Source organism: Curcuma longa, chromosome 5 (assembly GCF_044706935.1).
Source record: "Curcuma longa cultivar G26 ecotype Majalengka, Jawa Barat chromosome 5, ITB_CL_G26_1.1, whole genome shotgun sequence".
Taxonomy (NCBI): Eukaryota; Viridiplantae; Streptophyta; class Magnoliopsida; order Zingiberales; family Zingiberaceae; genus Curcuma; species Curcuma longa.
Genome location: NC_133865.1, coordinates 12,881,037 through 12,902,378, shown reverse-complemented (window position 1 = coordinate 12,902,378; position 21,342 = coordinate 12,881,037). Strand labels below are relative to the sequence as shown.

General features: G+C 34.6%; 1 protein-coding gene across 1 annotated transcript; it reads right to left on the bottom strand.

The window, feature by feature from the left end:
- Nucleotides 1–4,858: 4,858 nt before the first annotated feature.
- LOC141830071 (uncharacterized) lies at nt 4,859–21,157 on the bottom strand. Its single transcript, XM_074717551.1, has 9 exons — nt 20,921–21,157; nt 20,403–20,470; nt 19,443–19,539; nt 19,217–19,345; nt 18,974–19,082; nt 18,723–18,867; nt 17,165–17,207; nt 5,290–5,463; nt 4,859–4,918 (listed from the first exon to the last, which is right to left on the bottom strand). Exons 1-9 carry the CDS (start codon nt 21,122–21,124, stop codon nt 4,871–4,873), a joined length of 1,017 nt encoding a protein of 338 aa, XP_074573652.1. The 5' UTR covers nt 21,125–21,157; the 3' UTR covers nt 4,859–4,870.
- Between the last annotated feature and the right edge of the window lie 185 nt (nt 21,158–21,342).

Sequence of the window (21,342 nt, the reverse complement as noted above, 5' to 3'; positions counted from 1 at the left end):
AGGTGTTGAGATTAAAATAGTCCATTAAAGTTGACCATCTCACACCCATATCACACCTGAGGGGGTGCGTTCTTTTCACTTATCAGAATGTAGGTGATTTGGTGATAGTGTGAGAATGGACACCATGATTCATGCAAGAGATCGTTAACTCAAGATAATGAAGAAGTTTTCAACCTAATATATATATATATATATATATATATATATATATATATATATATATATATATAGTACAACTGATGCAGAGTATCCAGTAACACAATTAATTTATATTTTTTTAATATAATTATATTCTCTTTTGAACTGTAACGATAAGAATTCGAGGCTACCAACTTTCCTTTTGGACCTTGAAAAAGGAGGATTGAGACTACGGACAAGGAAAATGATTGACCCGTGGCTTCCTAATGTTATACTCGTCAGCTGATCGACAAAGATTCCTGAAGTCCAGCAACTACTAATAAATTTTATTGATTTGGTACTAGACGATCTTCTTCCTGAGCGACCACCTGATACTACTCTAAACTTGAGGATACGTTTTTTCAATTTGGGACGACTGATACAAGATGATTTAAAGATTTTATTATTTTTTTTTAAATTTTTAAAATTTTTGATATTTAGAGTAGTTTTAAAAAATTTTATTAGTTTTAAAATTTTTTATTTTAATATTTTTAAATCCGTTTAGGATTTGTAAGTTCGTTTAGGATTTTTAGAATTTCGAGTCTGTTAAAAAATTTTCTTACAATTTTATATTTAAAGTCTATTTAAGATTTTTAAGATTTCAAATCTCTTAAGAATTTTTCCTTTTTATTAGAAATTTTTCTTAAGGTTTGGGTCTATATAAACATCTTATGAGTTGATGTTTCGGGAAAAAAGTTTTGATTTAATAATATTTTTGGTAATGTCTTTTATTTCCCTATCTCTTGTTATTTTTTCGAATCAATAGGTTTTAGAAGATTATTTTCGGCGTTTGCAGTCGAACCAGTGAATTCAATATTGCCTGCAGGATAATCGCTATCTTACCCCGCGTCAGTTGGTATCAAAGTATTGTCCGCAGGATAATCGCTATCCCGTCTGGTGTCAGTTGGTATCAGAGCTTTTAGATCCAATGGATCATTGTTGAGGTCGTGATCGTGGTCGTGACAGGCAGGTTCTGGATGAGGAAGCCTCGCACCGTAATTGTAGCACTTAAGATGAGATACTTTAAGATCTATAAAGATAAGTCACAAAATTATCCCAGCGTCTAGTGACACAAGATCATAAAAGTCAGCTCTTAGATTCCATGGATGGTCGTCGTGGTCATGATCATAGTTGTGCCATGCAGGTTCCGACTAAGGAAGCCTCGCACCGTGATCGTAACACCCAAGACGAGATACTTGAAGATTTACAGGGGCAAATTACTGAGTTATTCCAGCGTTTAGCGGCATAAGATCTTGAAGATCGTAAGGTACGTGGTTGAGGTCATCATAGGCAGGTTCTAGCTAAAGAAGCCTCACACTGGATCGTAGTGCCCAAAATTTTAAAGGACATAAGTTTTTTTCTTTTTACTTAGATAAAAAAATTTTTTTGAGAAAGTTATGGATGACAAAATCGAAATAGTCGGTGATCCAATTTATGAAGAAGACAAGATCGAGTCAACTAGTGAGCCAGTATATGACAAGGTATTTTATGGTGACGATTGTGAGATTCTAGATGACAGGTTATCTGAGGATGCAGTGTATGTTCTATCAGAAGTACAATAATCGCCCAGAGATTTAACTAAGTTAATATCAGAGGATCTTCCTGTTGGTGCAAGGTGCACTAGGTCTGGCCCTAAAGTTTCGATGTTTGACAACACACCTAGGTCTGATCAGTTTGATCAAGGGTTAATCCAAACAGGACCTAATGTTTGGATGTGCGTGAAGTCTAGTCAAGTCAGTTTGCCTAGATGACTAGCGAGAAGTCCTAGTCGGTTAGACTAGACAGTGAAAGTCCTGATCTGGAAAATTAGGCAAGGAAGTCCTGGTGAGTGAAGCTAGGCAGGCAAAGTCCTAGTTGTAGGCTAGGCAAAGGCAAGTCCTAGTTTGAAGGATCAGGTAGAAGTCTTAGCAAAGTCAAGTGCACCAGGTGTAAGTCCAGGCAGTATCAAGAAGACCGAGAAGCATGGCAGAAATCTAGGCAGGTCAGGAGGACCGGATGCTTGGTGGAAATCTAGGCAGTCAGGTGGACCGGTAGCCTAGCAGCAAATCCTGGGGGTCGAGGATCATGGCTAAGCAGGAAGTTTAACACAGAAATTCTCTTGAGTGGAGTGGGTAAGGGCGCGTTCCTAGTGTGGGAACAGTATGCGTCTGAATAACCCAGGATTTCATAGGAAATTCGAAGTTAGACCCACACGGTAAGGCTTAGGTTGTTTGTGTGTTTGTATACTTGTCTTGCATGAACCAGGAGCTGGAAGCAAGATGGAGAAAACGTAAGTGAAGCAAATAAAGATAGCCGAACCAAGTCCGGGGTCAACTCAGGTCAAACCTGAGCCAACTGAATCCAGATGACTCTATCTGGAATGTAGTAGACCGAACGATCCAGACGCCTGGAAGGTGAATCCAGGCGACTCAGGTTCGGATAATAATAGCGGAAGTCAAAGTTCATCCAGATCCTCCACGTCAGCATAGAGTCGACTAGAAGGGGAATCCAGGCGACTGGAAGCGCCGAGTCAGCTGCGTAGATGGCGGATCGGTGGACTACGTGGAGGCGTCTGAATAAGGATTCTAGGTGCCTGGAAGGGGCTATATAAGGAGGCTAAATGTGCACAACAAGATACAACTTTTACAAGCTATCCTCTTCATCTAATGGTGTTACTGAATGCGAACGGGGCCAAACTCGTGCAACTAGGGAAGTTCCAGGAAGAGTGCACGACGCTCAGAACTTCTAGATCGGTAATCACTTGTTTGGTTTAATTCCTTACTTATCTTAATTTGTTTTATTTATTGGTATTATTTATTTGGGCTATAAGACGGATTTCTCCACCTCGGAATAAGCTTCAGAAAGGAGACCACTAGTGTACAGGCGCCTCCCGTATATAGGCCTTGGACGTACTAACCTTGGGGGATTAGGAACCAAGTAAATTCGCGAGTCCTTGCATCTTTTACTAATTCCGCTGTTAAGTATTTCTGATAGAACGAACAAACAAAAAATGAGATGACTGTGCTATTCACCCCCCCCCCCTCTAGCACGTATCCATGATCCTATACTTTCTCCCATTCTACCACTTATGCGATGACTTTTGATTCATTAGTGTAGAATTGTTGAGACCCGCTAGAGCAGTGTTAGTAGAAGCCCTAGAGCTAATTATGTAATGATTGACTAGAACTTTTGTATCATATTCTATTATTAATAAAAACAAATATTTTTAGCTATTATACTTACTTTGTATTTGTTGTGTCAAATAACTAAGTATAATGATGTCCTTGGGTAGCTAGTTCTTATCTACATCATATCGATTGTTTGAATCGATAATGAGATGATGTAGAGAGCACTACTCTTAATCTTTCATAGTCAAGCATTAATATTCAGGGACGATTTTAATGCGTTAAAACTAACATGTAGGTCAGCTGGATGACTTGATTTTACAAGTCATGGATATGAGATATCAAGTTGACACATGAGTATACATTAGAGAATGTATACTGAATTGACTCGTCATGAAAAAGTTTCATGGATCGTTATATGAGTGTCATAAACTTTCTCATGTGACTATTGGTATGAATAGTCCTTAGACCTGAAGTCACTACGGTTTCCTACATAAGGAGTTATGTACTTTGGTATCGTCAAACGTTACCCGTAACAGAGTGGACTATAAAGGCGATCACTGGATATGTAACAAATTATGCGGAGGGATATGAGTGATGTAGATGGGATCTATCCCTCCCATATAACGGAAGTGAATAGTGCAACACACACTGTTATAGTGAAAGGGCGATAACATTCAACTAATTGCCTGTGCATGTTGAAACACGTAGAAAATATGGGCTAAAATATAGCATAGAAAGGTTTTTGATCTCGTACCACAACATGCAAACTTCAATGGCAGCTCTGTCAATTTTATCAAAGATTAGTACTGTTGATACTAAAGATCTAAAGATACACGACCATATAACAAATCTATCAAGTTTATGCTTGTAAATAAATACTTGAATTTTCACTTGAAGATGTGACTTAGACATCCAAGCAAATAGTAGAAATCCTTAAACTATTTAAGACAACAATCGGTGAGAAATTGGAAACAGGTTGCATTCCTCGAAGGGGCCACTAAGTAAAATGTAATATTACCAATATGAAAATGCAACGAGACAGCTATGAGGATCACATAGAGAAGGGAATATTTTGATTAAGAATCAATTTAGATTGTAGTCAAAATTCTTCTGTTACTACTAGAAACCAAAGAATCTGACAATTACAATCGCTGATCAAATGAGGTTGGTAGGACCATCTATCTAGCTCATGTTAGATATGATAAGAAGTTAACTTAGATGATAAGAGGCAATATGCTTCAATCATTCTTTAGCATAGCTTCCCTAAGAGAAACATATGATTTGCAGATACACTCTTTTCATACTTTCTTTTTTGCAGCCATCTTACAATTACCTTCCTTATTAAGCCAAGTAGATCTATATTGACATGATCTTTAAGAATTCAGAATATATGCATCACATTTTATTTGAGAAAATATGTCTATAAATGACAAAACAGTACCAGAAGGTATAATGTTGTCATTATGACTCGTTCCATAAGTACAGAAATAATGGATATATCATACATATATTCGCATTATAGCAAAATAGAACATTTGAACTACAAGAGGATAAGGCGTGAGATTCAGCCATTACCAGCATAATTATCAAAGCGGATTAGACAGTGATCCACTTGAGCTCTTAATCGTTTGGTTCTAACCATGTCGAGTATATATTGTGTCACACAGAAATCTTTATTGGATGCATAAAATATTATATACTGTAAATGACAAAATATAAAATATACTACAAGAACAAGAAGTGCAAATGGTTTTATAAATATGCTACTCAGAGTTGTATTATTGGCATCAGAATTGAAAGATACATTATCATACTCTCCAACTATTTTTGAGAAATATGTGGATAATATTAAAATTAAATTCTTAGCCAATTTGAATGATATATTTTGTTTTAAGGACTTTGTTGTTGCACAAGTTCAAACTATGTTGGCAAATTACTGAATAGATGGATTGCCAACCAATGAAAAAGAAATACAGAAGTAAAGCCACAGAAGCACAATACCAACCACGGAAAGACTATGGCCTTTTGAAATAAGTTCTTTAAGTTCAAGCTCAAGTTGGTCATCAGTTGGCTCATTCTCATCAGAAGTCATCTTTCCCTCTATCAAAAGTGTTATTTCTCCCTTTGGCTGCTGAGTTGAGCATATCTTGTTTGCTTCACCCAATGTGCCTCGCCAAAACTGAAATGGACATTATTTTATTACAGAAAATGAGCAAATTCAAGTTCAAGAACACAACAACCCAAATATGGTTCATGTTTATAGCTCGTATACTCAAAACACTCCAACTTGATGCATTAATATATTTTTAACAATTTTATCTTGTTGTCCATTATCTGTTAGATCTTTTTAAAAAACTGTGAATGAAGGTTTGCATTGTTAAATCATTAAAAAGTTAAATAAATTGTCATATAAGGTCATTGTTGTCTCATATGTCACAATGCATCTGTCCATTTCTAATAAGTTCTTTCCCTCATCTAAGTTGCAGATAATATTGTGGATGGCTCCTTGTTGATGAGAGAAGTTTTATTGCTGATTGCATTGTCCCAAGTGGCATTACAGTGACAGTGAAGAATGTGGCTTTATTTAAAAACCTAGCCACTCCTGATGCAGTGCACCAAATCTGCAACCTTCCAAAAGTAATAGTGGTTGAATCTGTTGACTCCCAGGAAAACCAAATCAGGAGTTTCAATTTGTTTTCTCCTCTTTAGGTCAAAGGAATAGCACTTAAGGCTAATCCCAGCATAGCCAGTGAGCAGAAGAAAAAGAGGCCATATGATGGGGAAATCTTCTACTTGAGCAACTCAACCAGCAAATATCACTTTTTATCTCACAATGGTTCGAGTTGGAGGAACCTCAAGCTTTTGTCTTTCACTGGCTCTTCAATCTCTTAAATTCTTGCACGTTTGAGGCATTATCATGATGTGCAAAGTTGGTAAATTTTCTATATTGTGTTTTCCCAAATAGAATGCAAAGAGATCCTCTATGGTCATTCTCAACCTCATTGTGTTGTGATGTAGTAAGACAAATTTGCAAAAGAAGATCTAAGGTCTCAAGCTCATCAAAGAAGAAAAATATTATTACCTGAAAGATAATTTATTACATCGGACCCTAGTCTTTTATAAACTCTTAATGCAACCAAGTCGTCAAAAACCCCAACTTATCTCTAAATATAACAAATTTTTATAAAACTTAAAATGACTCTTAAACATTATGTGAATTCATAGAAACTTTAAACTTCAAACATTTTAAAATAACCCTAATTTTATCCCAAATTTTGACTTGTGTCATTCTTCTTGACCAAGGAGAATTCAACTCCAAGCAAGTTATCATATGCATCTTTAGTCATTGTTTCTATGCATAAGTAATGTTTGCCTCATGATGTTTGTTAAACATGAATTCTTTATTATGCTATCCTGGGCGACCCTTCCAATCGAGGGTTCTTTCTAATTTTAATTTTTGCAAGATTAAGCATTGATTTTGTTCTCTTACATTTTAGTTATCCTTAATAATAAGTCAAGAAATATTCCCTCTCATATCTGTGGAACTACTCATATGACTTCCTTATGACAAGTCAAATCACAACCACTAGAAGTGAGCATACTCTTTCATTTAACTACAAGTTCATGGATTGTAAGCGAACTAATGCCTTTAGATGGGATTATCACGTCTTATCTTAGTCTAATAATTTAGACACATCACTAATAATTTTTAGCAAATGCACAAAAGTGCAAATTTGACAAATCATTCTCATTCAATAGAGGTTATATTATAATCCTAAAATACTTAAATGGACTTAATATCCTAAAATACAAAAGATAAAAATAATTTTCAATATCATCTGTCAATCAACAAATATAATAGTTTCACCATTCTACAAACAAAAATAGGAGCATATGTTCTAGCACACATAGATATACAATAATTATCATTCTCAGAAAAATAATGAAATTCTTCTTTTGTTTGCGTTAGTTTATTTGATATCTGTCTCCTGAAATCTATATTATGTATTTAGATGTAATTGTGGTAGTTTCTCATCATGTCAATTAACTATAGACAAGTAATGATAATTATAAAATAAAATAAAATGATGTTAAATGAGATGTTTTAACTTTCTCTCTCTTATTTATTTTTCTCATTATTTTTTCCCTCTTTTTTTTTGATAAGTTTTCCTTTTTCACTATTTCTTTAATTTCTATTTTTTTGGTTATTTTTTATCCATTACTATGTGCAATAGCAACAACATAATTTTTTAAAAGGATCTGAAGCCTATTGTAGCATCGTCTTTAGTTTGGAGGGAGCAATGGCAGCACCAATTGAACATTGATGACGCCGGAGGGAGAGATGTTGGCTGAACGAATCAGATTGTCAGTGTGTACTGGCCACATAACAATGAGATTATGATCTTGAACTTTGATATCAATTAACATAGCATCAAAAGCGAACTCTACCCTCAAATCATCCAAAAGATTAAAATGAAAATGGAGCAAAGGGGATAAATATATGAGAATGAGAAAATAAAAAACTCGCCCACATGAAAAACTCTCTCCAAAATAGATCTAACACAAAATCAAAAAGAAAATTTATTAATTTAAATTTGTTTGAATACATGACACTAACGACTTTTTCTTCGTAAAATAAAAACTCTAATTTAACATCTTCTTTATTTATATTTATTTTTAGAAATATAATAAACTATACAAAATTTAAACAACTAAGCCAACTTTAGAATTTTCATCAATTTTAAATAGAATTTGAAAATTTTGACTGTATTAATCTCAATTTTGATAAGCTTGCTCTACAAGCACAATAAACATTGATAATCAAGAAACTTGAAGAAGACAATTAAATTGACATCTTACAAGCATAACTTGTGCTCACCAACCAACTTGATTAATCACAAACAATAAGCAGACTTGTTTTTCCCATTATTTCAATATTTAATAGGTCACTAACCTCACTGACTAAAACTACGCACTTTATGATGAGTACTAATTAACTTCAAGCTGTTTCTGATCTAGTTTTTAATCCTCTCAGTACTAATTCTGTAAGATATCATGTTCAATTCAGTGTATGTTTCGTCAATTTCAAAAGTTTGATAAGCTTCTCCTAAAGTATTACCATCAATTACAATTTTTTATCCACAATTTTTATTTTTTGTTGGAAGTTAAAAAGTACGATCATAAATTTAAACTCTAACTACTTATTCTCGATTCAGTTAGATGCTATCAAATTTCTAAGAAAGCTAATCCTCTCCCTGCTTTTAACTATTTGAAAAATATTCAAATGTGATCCGAATATAAAAAATACAGAAACTACGAAGATTAATATTATTGAAAAACAAACAACAGGAAGGCAAATATTTGACCTTGAAAAGAAAATGAAATTGATTTTGCAAAATGGAAATTTGATTGCTTCAAATGTCTGATTAGATTGATCAATAAAATTGATTAGAACTAGAAATGCAGTATAATTTTCTGAAAATCAAAAACTATGTTTAAAAAATTGTTCAACAAATACTGTGAACAAGTGCTGACAAGTCACACCTTAAAGTTTGTGCAAGTGCCGACAGAAGCCAATGAGTGAATAATGTCATCACCAAAGAGGTGGTCCTACCGTCACCATAAAGGTGGCCATCTATTGTTGCCACTTCGACGGCATATAGGAAGACTAGGAGAGAAGGATCGTGGGATCGTGTTGTTGGCTTAACAAACACCTAATTCTATTAGTCCGTTAACAACAACAATCAACCTTTTATCTCATTAAGTGGGGTCGGCTATATAAATCTTTCTACACCGTTGGACTCTATCCCCTACACTATATCTTTATCTATATTTAAACAAATTTTATCCTCTTTTATACTCATGATCTCCTGTCACATGACTACTAGACATTTATTAGTTGCTTAAGTATATATTCATACTATCTTAAGCATATCTCTCAGAGTTTTTCATCAAAAGACATCACCTCGACTTCATCTTGTCCATTCTAGTATATTTGCACATCTACCTTAACATTCTCATCTCTACGATTCACATCATTTGCTCGTGTACTTGCTTTATAATCTAACATTCAACTTCATATAACATAGCAGATCTAATTGTCGTTTTATAAAATTTCCTTTTAAAATTTAGAGCTCCCTTACGATTACAAAGAGCATATGTCACCCTCCTCTATTTCAACTATTTTGTTTGTATTCTATGTAAAACATCTCTATCAATGTCTCCATGCTTCTGCAAAACAAACTTAGATACTTAAAATGCTTAGTTATAGGTCATCCCCTATCCTAACAATTTCCTTGCCATATCAAATAATGTTAAACTTAAATTTCATAGATTCAATCTTTACTCTACTAAACCTAAAACATTTTACTTTCAATGTTTCTCACCGTGATTCAAACTTAACATTTACTTCTACACATGTTTCATCAACTAGAATAATGTCATCGCAAACAACATGCACCATAGTAACTTATTTTAGATGTGTCTAATGAATTCATCCATAACTAGTGAAAAAAAAAATATGGACTTAGAACTAATCCTTGGTGTAACCTTATCTTTATAAAAAATAGTTCAGTTAACATGCTTAGACACTTCACTTTTGTCGTTACATCCTCATATATATCCTTTGTTACAATATATACTATACTAATACCTTTTTTTTAGAATTCTCCAAATAATTTAACTTGGAACTCTGTCATAAATACCATATCAGTTGTCTAAGAAAATGTATAGCTTCTATCATAAACCTTTCAAGCATGAATTTAAATTAATTTTTGGTTACCTTAGCCTCCTTAATTTTTTCTATCACTCTTTTTCGAAAGTTTCATGGTATGACCCATTAGCTTAATGCACCTATAATTCGCATAATTTTGTATGTCTCTTTTGTTTTTATACAGGGGATAAGAGAACTTACCCTTCATTAATCATACATTCTCTTCGTTTTCAATATCAGATTGAATAACTTCGTAAGTTGTTTAATTCCTTGCTTTCATAGGCTTCTATTTAATGAATTTGTAGGATCTATTCGACCCTAGAGGGGGGTGAATAGCATACTCGTCTTTTCATCATTTTGTTTTCTATCAAAGTCGTTAGTAGCAATGGAATAATAACAAAACAGTACAAAAAGAAGACACTAGAATTTTAATGTGGTTCGGCAACCCCCTAGAGGTCCTTACTCCACCTAAGCACTCAACCATGAGTCCACTAGTTTCTTTCTCCTTTCCCGACACTTTCCAGGCAAGAAACCTCTTACAAGATTCGTAAGATACAATCACAATAACAAAATAATAAACAATTAAGTATGATAACAAAAAACAAACTCATGTAAATCTGGCCTGAAACCTCGAATGCCGCAGTACCCTTCCTAGCGCTTCTCGAATCATACGGACGGAGTTTAGAGAACTTTCTGAGCAGTTGAACAAAGATGGATGATAGTGATTGATGATAAAAAAGGTTGCCTCAAGCCCCTTTTTATATTGCTCAATCGACACTCCCTTGGTCGACTGGAAGCTCGTCCGGGCGACTGGACTTAGTTGGAAACTCAATCCTCCGACAAATCAGTTGGAAACCCACTCCTCCGATCAATTGCAAGCTCCTCTGAATGACTGGACTCAGTTGAAAACTCAATCCTCCAACGACTCAATTGGAAACTCACTCCTCCGGTCGATTGGAAGTTCCTCAGGTAAACTAGACCTCCAATGACTTAGTGAGAAACTCAATCCTCTTCGGGCTGAGTTTTCACTCCCAGTCGATTAGAAGCTCTCCCAGTCGCCTGAACCTTGGGTTGCCTAAAAGCTCTCTAGTCACTTGGACCTCGGGTCGCCTAGAAGCTCTCCTAGTCGCCTGGAGCAATTTATCCTTCCAAACTTGGACCAATTCTCCAGAACAAGCTCCGATCTTGAGTCTTCATTCAGCTATGTCTTCCTACAACAAAAGCATGCAAGGAATATACAAAATATGCAAAACCTAGCACTTGATTTACCTAACCTATTAGGTTCATTTGATTGGAATTCACTCCTACAAGACTTCTCCTTTGTCAAGTGTTCATCTCTCAGCTAACCCACTTTGGACTTAACCTAGTCCTCAACTAGGTCTTCCCATGCCTAGCCCAACTAGGATTTTCACTGCTTGGTTCCCAACCAAGACTTCCACTGCTTAGCTCCGCTAAGACTTTAACTGTCAGATTCCCAACCAGGACTTCCATTGTTTAGCCCCACTAAGACTTCCACTGCCTGGTTTCCCAACCAGGACTTCTACTACCTAGGGTTCACTCCCCTAGGGTTTTCCACCAGAACCTCCAAGCATCTGGTCCTACTTGGACTTCTCGCGCATTTCCAAGCTTCAAGTCCAACTTGACTTGCTTGGACTCTACAATTAATTTGGTCATCCTTGATCAAATTCCCTAAAACATATTGTTCAAATCAAACCATCAAACCTTACATGTCGATTGCACCAACAATCTCTCCCTTTTTGATGTTTGACAATATGTTTAAGTTAAGCTAAATTACTTAATCAACAATTAGGTCTTATGCAAAATTAGAGAATTTGGATTAACACTCTTTTTCTCTCCCTTTGGCATACATCAAAAAGATGTAATTTTGAAACTTAGTCTTTCAAGAGAGCTTCCCCCTTAACCTAACACCCCCTTACAACATCCATGTTAACCACAAGGCATCCTATATATCTTAGAGGTTTGGATGTTTTATGGTTGACCTAAAGATCTAGAAGCTAAGTGTCGGTCAACACCAATTATTTTCAAAAATGTATAGATTTTCAAAAAATATATCTATATATAATACATGCAATCAAACATGAAATATCATTATGTAGAATCACTATTTTGAAAATATTTTTAATAAAATATTCCTAAAGATTTTTGAAAACCTTTTCAAAAATATTTTCAATTTAAATTTTTCTAACATCTCACCCATTCTATGTGTCTCAATACACAATACACAGTAGCCTTAATGTTTTATGAGATGAGTTTTTCAATTTTCATTTGATTAAATTAAATTATTTGTCTAAGGAAGTTTGATCTTGTGTTAGATTAGCTTTAGATTCAAACTTAGCTTTGGATCCGCCAAGCCAGTATTTATAGAATAAGCTTTCAAGTTGTGGTGAGTCACAATGGACATCATTAGAGTAACCACATACCTAAGACAAAGCTTTTCTAAAACATCCAACCCAAGGGACTTAATACTAAGTCTTGGTCTAACTAGCCCAGATTAGACTGAAGTAGCTTCAGCTAGATTCACAAAGCCGATTACACCAGGTAGAATGCTCAAGATTTAGCCTAGACATGCATCGACAGAGTTTTTTAGCCTACTATCATCTCAACCCTCTCTGATACCATTGATCAAGATCAAACCCCTTTGCCCTATATTTGCCCTATCTATCCGTTCTAGGATAAGCAATTAAAAGCATGGATAGAATGCATGGCATGTGAGACATGACATATTGCAATTAAATAAAGTATGCATGGACATGGCAAGTTGAACATGTTATCAAGCAAGTCAAGTCAAACAAATTAAAGTATTTATTTCTAGTGATGTATCAAATTCTCGATTTGATACATTTCGTGTTAACTTCGAATGTGTTAATCCACTTTGACACATTTTAATTTTTATATTATTTTATCAAGTATGATTTTATTAATTATTTCATAATTAAGTGATACTTGATTGTAACTTGGTTTGTGATTTTTAAATTGTTCATTTGAATTTACCTTAGACTTGTAACCCAAGTCTAAATTTGATTTTTAATAATCTTTCTAATTTTTCAATTTTATTTTTCAAAGTGTTATTTTCATTTTTCAAAATTTTGAATATTGAATTTTCTGAACTTTTAAACTTTAAAAACTTGTCTTTTGCATTTTTAAAATCCAAAATTTGATTTTCTGAATTTTTAATATTTAAAAATTGATCTTTTGAATTTTTAATTTTTGAAAACTGATTTTTATAATTTTGGAAATTCAAATTCAAATTTTTCTGATTTTTAAAATTCAAACCATAATTTTTCTTATTTTTAAAATTTAAGTTAGTTTTTCAAAATTTGAAAACTTGTTTTCTTAATTTTTAAATTCAATTTCTGATTTTTAAATTTTGAAAATTTATTTTTAAAATTTAAATTCTGATTTTTCAAATTTTTAGATTTTGAAAACTTATTTTCTTGATTTTTAACGTTTAAAAATTGTTTTTCTATTTTTTTAAATTCTGTAAACTTTTTATTTGATTTTGCAAAATTTTTATGAATAAAATTCAGATTAGTTAATTTTGAATTATTTTTCAAATTAATTGATTTATTATTTGGATTAACCTTTTGATTAATCAAATCAAGATTTTAATTGATCCGGGTAACGTTATCAAGGTTTTGATTGATCTGACTAAGGTTGATATCGACTTGATCAAAGTCTTGATCGACTCATTCAAAGTTTAAATTAAGTTGCTTATTATTTGAATTATTCAAATTATTTTTTATTAATTTTGAATTAATTGATTTATTATTAATTAATATATTTTTGTTAATTAGATTTGAATTAGATGAATGGTTAGAACAAATTAAGGTAGATTTATCATACTTATCCAATTTGCTAACATAATCGGAAATATTTAGATTACAACTAGCATGCATAGCAAAAATGGGATTTTTATAAAATTTAAAATTACTAACCTTAATTGCTCCCCCTAAATCCTTGGATCTTCTCTGTGGGCATCGGTTCTTGTAATGTCCAGTCTCCTTGCACTTGAAGCACACCACGTGTTCCTTGCTTCTTTGAATCGCTCAGCATCAGTTCCTCCTTTATCGCTGATTGTGCGGACCGATTCTTATGAATAGAGCACTTATTTTTATAGTGTCTTCTCTCCTTGCACTTGAAACATATTATATGTGATTTAAAATTTGAATTAAAATGTATACCTATCGAATCCGGGTTAGGATTCTCCCCTTGACCGTTGACGATTTGGATTCGAGTTTGACTTGATCGTCTAGCTTCGATAGGTCCTCGTGAAGCTTGATCAACCGAGTCCAAAGGTCGTAGGCTTTTTCGAATTTACCTAATCTGTGCACAATTCGATTAGGTAAAATGCTTAATATTAATTTTATTACCTTTTGGTCCTCTTGGGACTTTTGGATAGGATGGTTCTTTTCGGGCAACTCAACTGTCGAAGTCCCCCATTAGGATGAAGTTCTCCATCGTCGGCCTCCAAACTTCGAAATACTCTATCTCGTATGGAGGTGGCTCGTAGATACATCGATCGAGTTCTCCTTCGTTCTCCCTATTTTTCTCCACTTTTATGAAAATAATAAAAAAAAGAAAAAAGAACTTAAAACTAATGTACCTCTAGCTTGCTCCTCAAGCGACTAGACCAATGAAGAGTTCTGCTTTGATATCAATTTGTAGGATCAATTTAACGCTAAAGGGGGGTGAATAGCGTACTCGTCTTTTCGTCATTTTCTTTTCTATCAAAGTCGTTAGTAATAGCGGAATAATAACAAAACAGTACAAAAAGAAGACACAAGAATTTTAACGTGGTTCGACAACCCCCGAGGTCCCTACTCCACCTATGCACTCAACCATGAGTCCACTAGTTTCTTTCTCCTTTCCGAACACTTTACAAAGACAAAGAAACCTCTTACAAGATTCGTAAGATACAATCACAATAACAAAATAATAAGCAATTAAGTATGATAACAAAAAACAAACTCATGTAGATCCGGTTGGAAACCCTGAATGTCGTAGTACCCTTCCTGGCGCTTCCCGAATCACACAAGCGAGTTTGAAGTACTTTCTGAGCACTTGAACGAAGATGGATGATAGTAATTGATGATAGAAGAGGCTGCCTTGAATCCCTTTTTATATTGCTTGATCGGCACTGTCCTGGTCGACTGGAAGCTCCTCCGGGCGACTAGACTCAGTTGGAAACTCAATCCTCCGATGAGCTCAATTGGAAACTCACTCCTCCGATCGACTGGAAGCTCCTCCGAGAGACTGATCTCAGTTGGAAACTCAATCCTCCGACGACCCAGTTGGAAACTTCCTCCGATCGACTGGAAGCTCCTCCAGTCGATTGGACCTCCAATGACTCAGTTGTAAATTCAATCCTCTTCGGACTGAGTTTTCACTCCCAGTCGACTAGAAGCTCTTGTAGGGTCCCCAAGCCGTCTGGACCTTGAGTCACCTTGAAGCTCTCATGGTCATTGGGCTCTCCCCAAAAGGCCTCGTCTTGGAAGCTCTCCTTTTAAACCCAGTCTTTCCTGTGTTTTAGCTAGTTTGCACCTTCCAAACTTAGTCCAAGTTCTCCTTCGAACAAGCTCCGATCTCTTCCTGCCCACCCGCAACCAGGACTTCCTGCCCAAGTCTTCATTCGGTCTACCCGACCTGTTCCTGCCTCCGCAACTAGGACTTCATGCCCCTCGATCTACCCGACCTTCTAGCAACAAAAGCATACAAAGAACACAAAAAATATGCAAAACCTAGTACTTGATTTACCTAACCTACTAGATTCAACTTTAGCCGGATTGGAGTTCACTCCTCCAAGACTTCTCCTTTTTGTCCAAGTGTTCAACTCTCCAAAAGGCCTGATCTTTCCACCTTTGGACTTAAACCCAACCTCTCCCAGTCCCTAACTTAGAACTTCCAATCTAGCTTAGCCCCGCTAAGATGTTCAACTCCCAATTGATTCACTTTGGACTGATTCACTGCAACTATTCCCAACCAGGACTTCCACTACCTAGCCCCACTAAGACTTTCCACTGCCTGGTTCCCAACCAGGACTTCCACTACCTAGGGTTTACTCCCCTAGGGTTTTCCACCAGGACTTTCAAGTATCTAGTCCTATTGGACTTCTCACTCATTTCTAAGCTTCAAGACAAACTTGACTTGCTTAGACTCTACAATCAATTTGATCACCCTTGACCAAATTCCCTTAAATATATTGTTCAAATCAAACCATCAAAACCCTGAAAGTCGATTGCACCAACAGAATCCATATATAATATTTGTCTATGTTTTATATTGACAAACAACCTAACGTAACCATCCTTTTTTATCCAGGCTTAGGACCAACCATGGTGGAGTATTCTCCTTGGGCCGATTACCACCACCCCCAAAAATAATAAAAGTTAAATTAAATTTAAAATAAACTTCTAAATTTTGATAGGGCACCCCTAGTACCTTTTTTTTCCCCACAATCATAGAAGGTATATGCCTTGCACTAAATTGGCTCTTTGAACTCATCATTGGCACATCCAATGAAGCTTGACAATGATTGATGTAGGCCTGGAACCTAGTTGTGATGGCCTTACATTTAAGGATTTTATTTAATCTTTAATGGTTGGGCAACCCACTCGACTTGCTAACAAAGGGTACAAATGTGTTATTGTTAAAATTGTACAAGTCAATCCATAAAATGAACACATATCAAAGTTGAGGATAACTGCTTCAAACCTACAAGCAAGGTGCTGTTTGTCTTTCATGATTGCGACCAGGATAATGAAAAGAGCTGTGACAAATGGAAGTGTCCAATATATCATTAGCATAGATCGCCTTTAGTTGCACGCATTGAAAACAGAAGACAATGTACTTCCAACAAAAAAAACAAAAGAAGCAAAAAAGAGAAATGAAAAGAAAAGGAGGTAGATTCCAGCAAACGAAGAGGATGAGATGCAAGATACATTCAAATATATATTGAGAATTTTTATATATATAGAACTGAATCTAGACTCCGAACAAGAAAAATAACTTGTGACTACTTTATCACTATTCATAGAACGAATGCTTAAAACATGAATGGAAAGCAATAGAATTAATACGAAAACAAGGTATGTTAAGAAATTTAATACCAAGAGCAGATCCACCTAGAAACATGGTGGACATCAAATACCTCTTCATGAATTTTTGTCATTTCCCGTGCAATAACACATGACCTGATTGTAGTCCAAAATAATTTCATCTAAGTATTTATTCACAATGTTCATAGAGAGAATGAACATTGAGATGCACAATAATAGCACAATAATAAGCAAAGAACAGACAGAATTTGTTTGGTCATATTGAACATCAATGGCACTTTTGTCCTTTAATTATAAGCTGCCATACATAATAAATGTGGGTTGCATGCCCCCTGAGAATCAAAAGCAGTATATTTGACTATCCATGAGCATTTTGTGTTACTTATTATAAAAGGATTTGACATAAAAAAATACATCTTACTTCAAATTCATGCAAAATACACAGAATATTAATTATTTGAATAAAGTTCATTAATGATAATGGTTGTTAGATTGACTGGGAATATTTCCACTTAGGATAGCACAATAGTGATGCGTTATCCCTATAGCTAAATCAAAATAGTAGGAAGCTAATTTTCATGTTTATTGACTATCTAGCTCACATCTCTACCAACAAATTCAGCCTTTTGTGGTCCACACATAACACAATAGGCTGTTGAAGTTATTGTTGACTATATTTTCACTATCCTCTCTTTGAAGATTTCATAACAAACTACATTTTTATATGTAACACACAAAATGATTATGAAAACTTGCACAAACTCAACCATCATTCACAGAAAGGTAAAAAGGAATCAATTATAAGAAAGAAACAATCTAAAAGTTGCAAAAAAAATTTAAATATTACTCATATGATTAAACCCCCAAAACCTAATTAACATGGATCAACATTCTTGTAGACCACTATTGAAATCATTGATTATCTGCCACTGTTGCAAAAGAAATTATCTCGTATGATTAAACCCCCAGAACCTAATTAACATGGATCAACTTTCGGGCAGACCATTATTGAAATCCTTGTTGATTTTCTTGTAGATCACCCTCCCTTCCCACCGAAGTTCTTTTGCTAAACCCAGAAAAGTTTTATTGTTATGCAACATCTTTCTTGTGGTCCATTATTGTAATTATTGATGACTAAAATTCACGTATATCTCTCCTGCATCTTTGAATCTGTTAATTTCTAAACCACCTTTCTCGCAAGATAGAAAAGCCAAGATTACAAGATAAGTGCAAGGAAAAAGAATTAGGGAAATATATATTGATGTGTAGCATGGGAAAAAATTCTGAAAATTTGCACTAGCGACAACTTCTATCTCCATTCAACACAAAGATGTAAAACAATCAATTGTACAAATGAAATAATCACAATGGTAGGTCAACAAGAATGTATGAGATAATGTTCCTAGTCACAAATGAGAATTTCTTATCACATGACTAAAGGTATCAAGGTAACATGACTTTCTTGTGAACAATTTGCTTCAATTCTCAGTTCAAACACTATGGAGACTAATTTGCCATCAAAAATAACCAGCAAGAAACTGTTAGTACTTTGCAACGTTCCTACCACAAGGCATAATAAAAAATGACAAGCAAATTGAGAAGAAACAAAGATCAGACAGATTTTAAATAACATCTGGAATTATAAACTACCTGGAATCTCCAAAAATTAGGGATGCTTCCTCAAGAAATTGATGAAGCTTATGGGGAGGTACAAAGAATATTTGTGTTGCAGTATCAGCAGCAGAAACTTTAAGCTTTTCTCTTCTTGTCCCTGCATGCTTGGATAGAAATCCAACTGCATGCCAAAGAAGTGTAAGAACAAAAGGTCATAAAGAAAATTCTCACACATAAAAGTAATGTTATAAATATTTGTCAAGACATATGGGTATATGGATGGTTACCGAATTTGAATTCATCAGTAGACAAGCCACAAGCTGAAAGAGCACAAACTAAAGCTGATGGCCCTGGAATAGGAACAACAGGTATATTTTCATTCACACATACCTTTGCCTGAAATAAAATTCCTTCATTATTTCACAGCATTCAAACTGACAACTTCTAACCATAAACTAAAGAACTTGGTAGTTGACATCGACAAACTACCATTATTTTTTTAATCAATAAAGATCTTAAGGTTAACTAACCAGTTCCATACCAGGATCACTGATGCATGGGGTACCAGCATCACTAATTAGTGCAATGACTTCACCTTGTCGAAGCTTCTGTAATATTGAACGTTCACGTTCAGACTCATTGAATTTATGATAGCTAAGCTGCAAAACAAAATTTATATTCAGAGACATAGAAGTTGATAATATCATTCCAGATCAAGGGCATGAAAAATAATTACAAGTAATGCAGCAAACTCACAAGTGGAGTTGTAATTCCATAGTACAGAAGCAACTTCCTAGAATGTCTTGTGTCTTCAGAAAGTATTAAATCTGCAGATTTAAGAATGCGCAATGCCCTGTATTTTGTGTGAATTCAATGTTATGGTAAGAACTAAGATAGGATTTTACATTTTGACAAGAAAACCCAAAAGAAGATGAAATTTTTACAAATAATAATTTATTGTTTGTGTATGTTTTATGTTCCCAATTGAAAAAATCTTACAACATTACACAGATTGCATCGCTAAAAACTAGATAATTCTTATATGTACAAATACACACTGTTTTGTGAACCTTGATAGCTTCTTCTCAACCATGGTCGCACAACATACCTCCAAAACCTAAAAGCACAATTAATTATTCTGCTACTACATTTTTGTAAGAGTTAAAACAAGATCTTTCTTCAATAACAAATATGAACAACAAAACATGTTTACTCTACTATTTCTCTCAAAGATTTGAAACCAAATTCACATTAGATGCACTTCTCAGTCTAAAATCATCCACATATATATGAGCTATATCTCATTAATCAATCGTGTTAACAAGGTATTTTGAGCTTTAATTTTCAGTAATCATCAAGTTCAACATCTCCATATGAGTTATATCTCATTAATCAATCATGTTAAAAAGGTATTTGGAGCTTTAATTTTCAGTAATCATCAAGTTCAACATCTCCAGATTTTAAAAATTGCCTGACATAATCCCTGTCATTTTTAGTCTCATCTTATAAGTAACTTATCTTCATATAAGAATCATGATTAGACTTTTAAATTTAACAATGATTTACCAACCGATTAAATCCATTGCTGATATGTGAGAGAATCAGTTGACTGTATACATAATATATGATGATCTGGTAAATGTTCTAAACAATGCCTATGAGATTATATAAGAGATGCACTAATAATAAATATTTTTTGACAACCCCATAACTTACCGTAAGGTGATATCTTCAAGATTTCCAATTGGTGTTGCAACTAGATACAAACCAGATTTTACAGGTCCCTGAAACTTCAAATATTGCACTGTTCAGAAAATGAAAAGTACGGATACTGTGATATAGAATTAGTTAGACTACGTACATCCATCAACAGAATGATCCCAAAAAACAAATCATAGAATTCAGAATGCACAAAGGCAAGTTCACAGGATCAATATCATGGCATTCTAACATGGCTCCTACCACCAAGCTATTTGAGGTATGGTGAGTTAACCTGCTTGAAAACGCTAGCAAATTTTTTATATTTAATTTGGAGGTCTCTCTGCAACATCAGCTTCAGCAATTACACAAATTTCCAACACTTTGGGTACATAAAATATCAAATTTTCCCATTACAAACCCAACTTTGACACACCTATCCACATTCTTAACAATTTCATGTAGTATGCTACCACTCAAAAATAAAGGAAGGCTTTAACTTTATAATAAAGCGCGCAAGGAGAAATAAACCACACCAATTTCGATGAAACGCCATGGCCATGCTCTTCTTGACGCTGCTGCTGCTGCTGCTGGACGTTGGCACCAGAGGTGGAAGATGATAGACGAAGAAAGTGAGAGGCAAAATGACAACTACGGAGGGAGTAAGAGAAGCGAGGGGCGGAGGTGGGCAGGAAGAACCCAACAATAGCCGACGAAGGCTGCAGAAAGCGTGGGAGCATCGGAGGAACAAGTAGGGATTCTTCGAGGGACTGGTTTGGGAGGTTGCTTTTCGGGAGCTTTTGGTTTTCTCTCATCACAGGAAAAACTAAATCGAAAAATATCAAAATAATAAAAATATCAAAATAATTTTTTTAATCTATTGAAGTATTGATATATTAAAACATTTTTAATTATTTTAACTTAATCAAATTCATTTTAATATTATTGTAACAGTTTA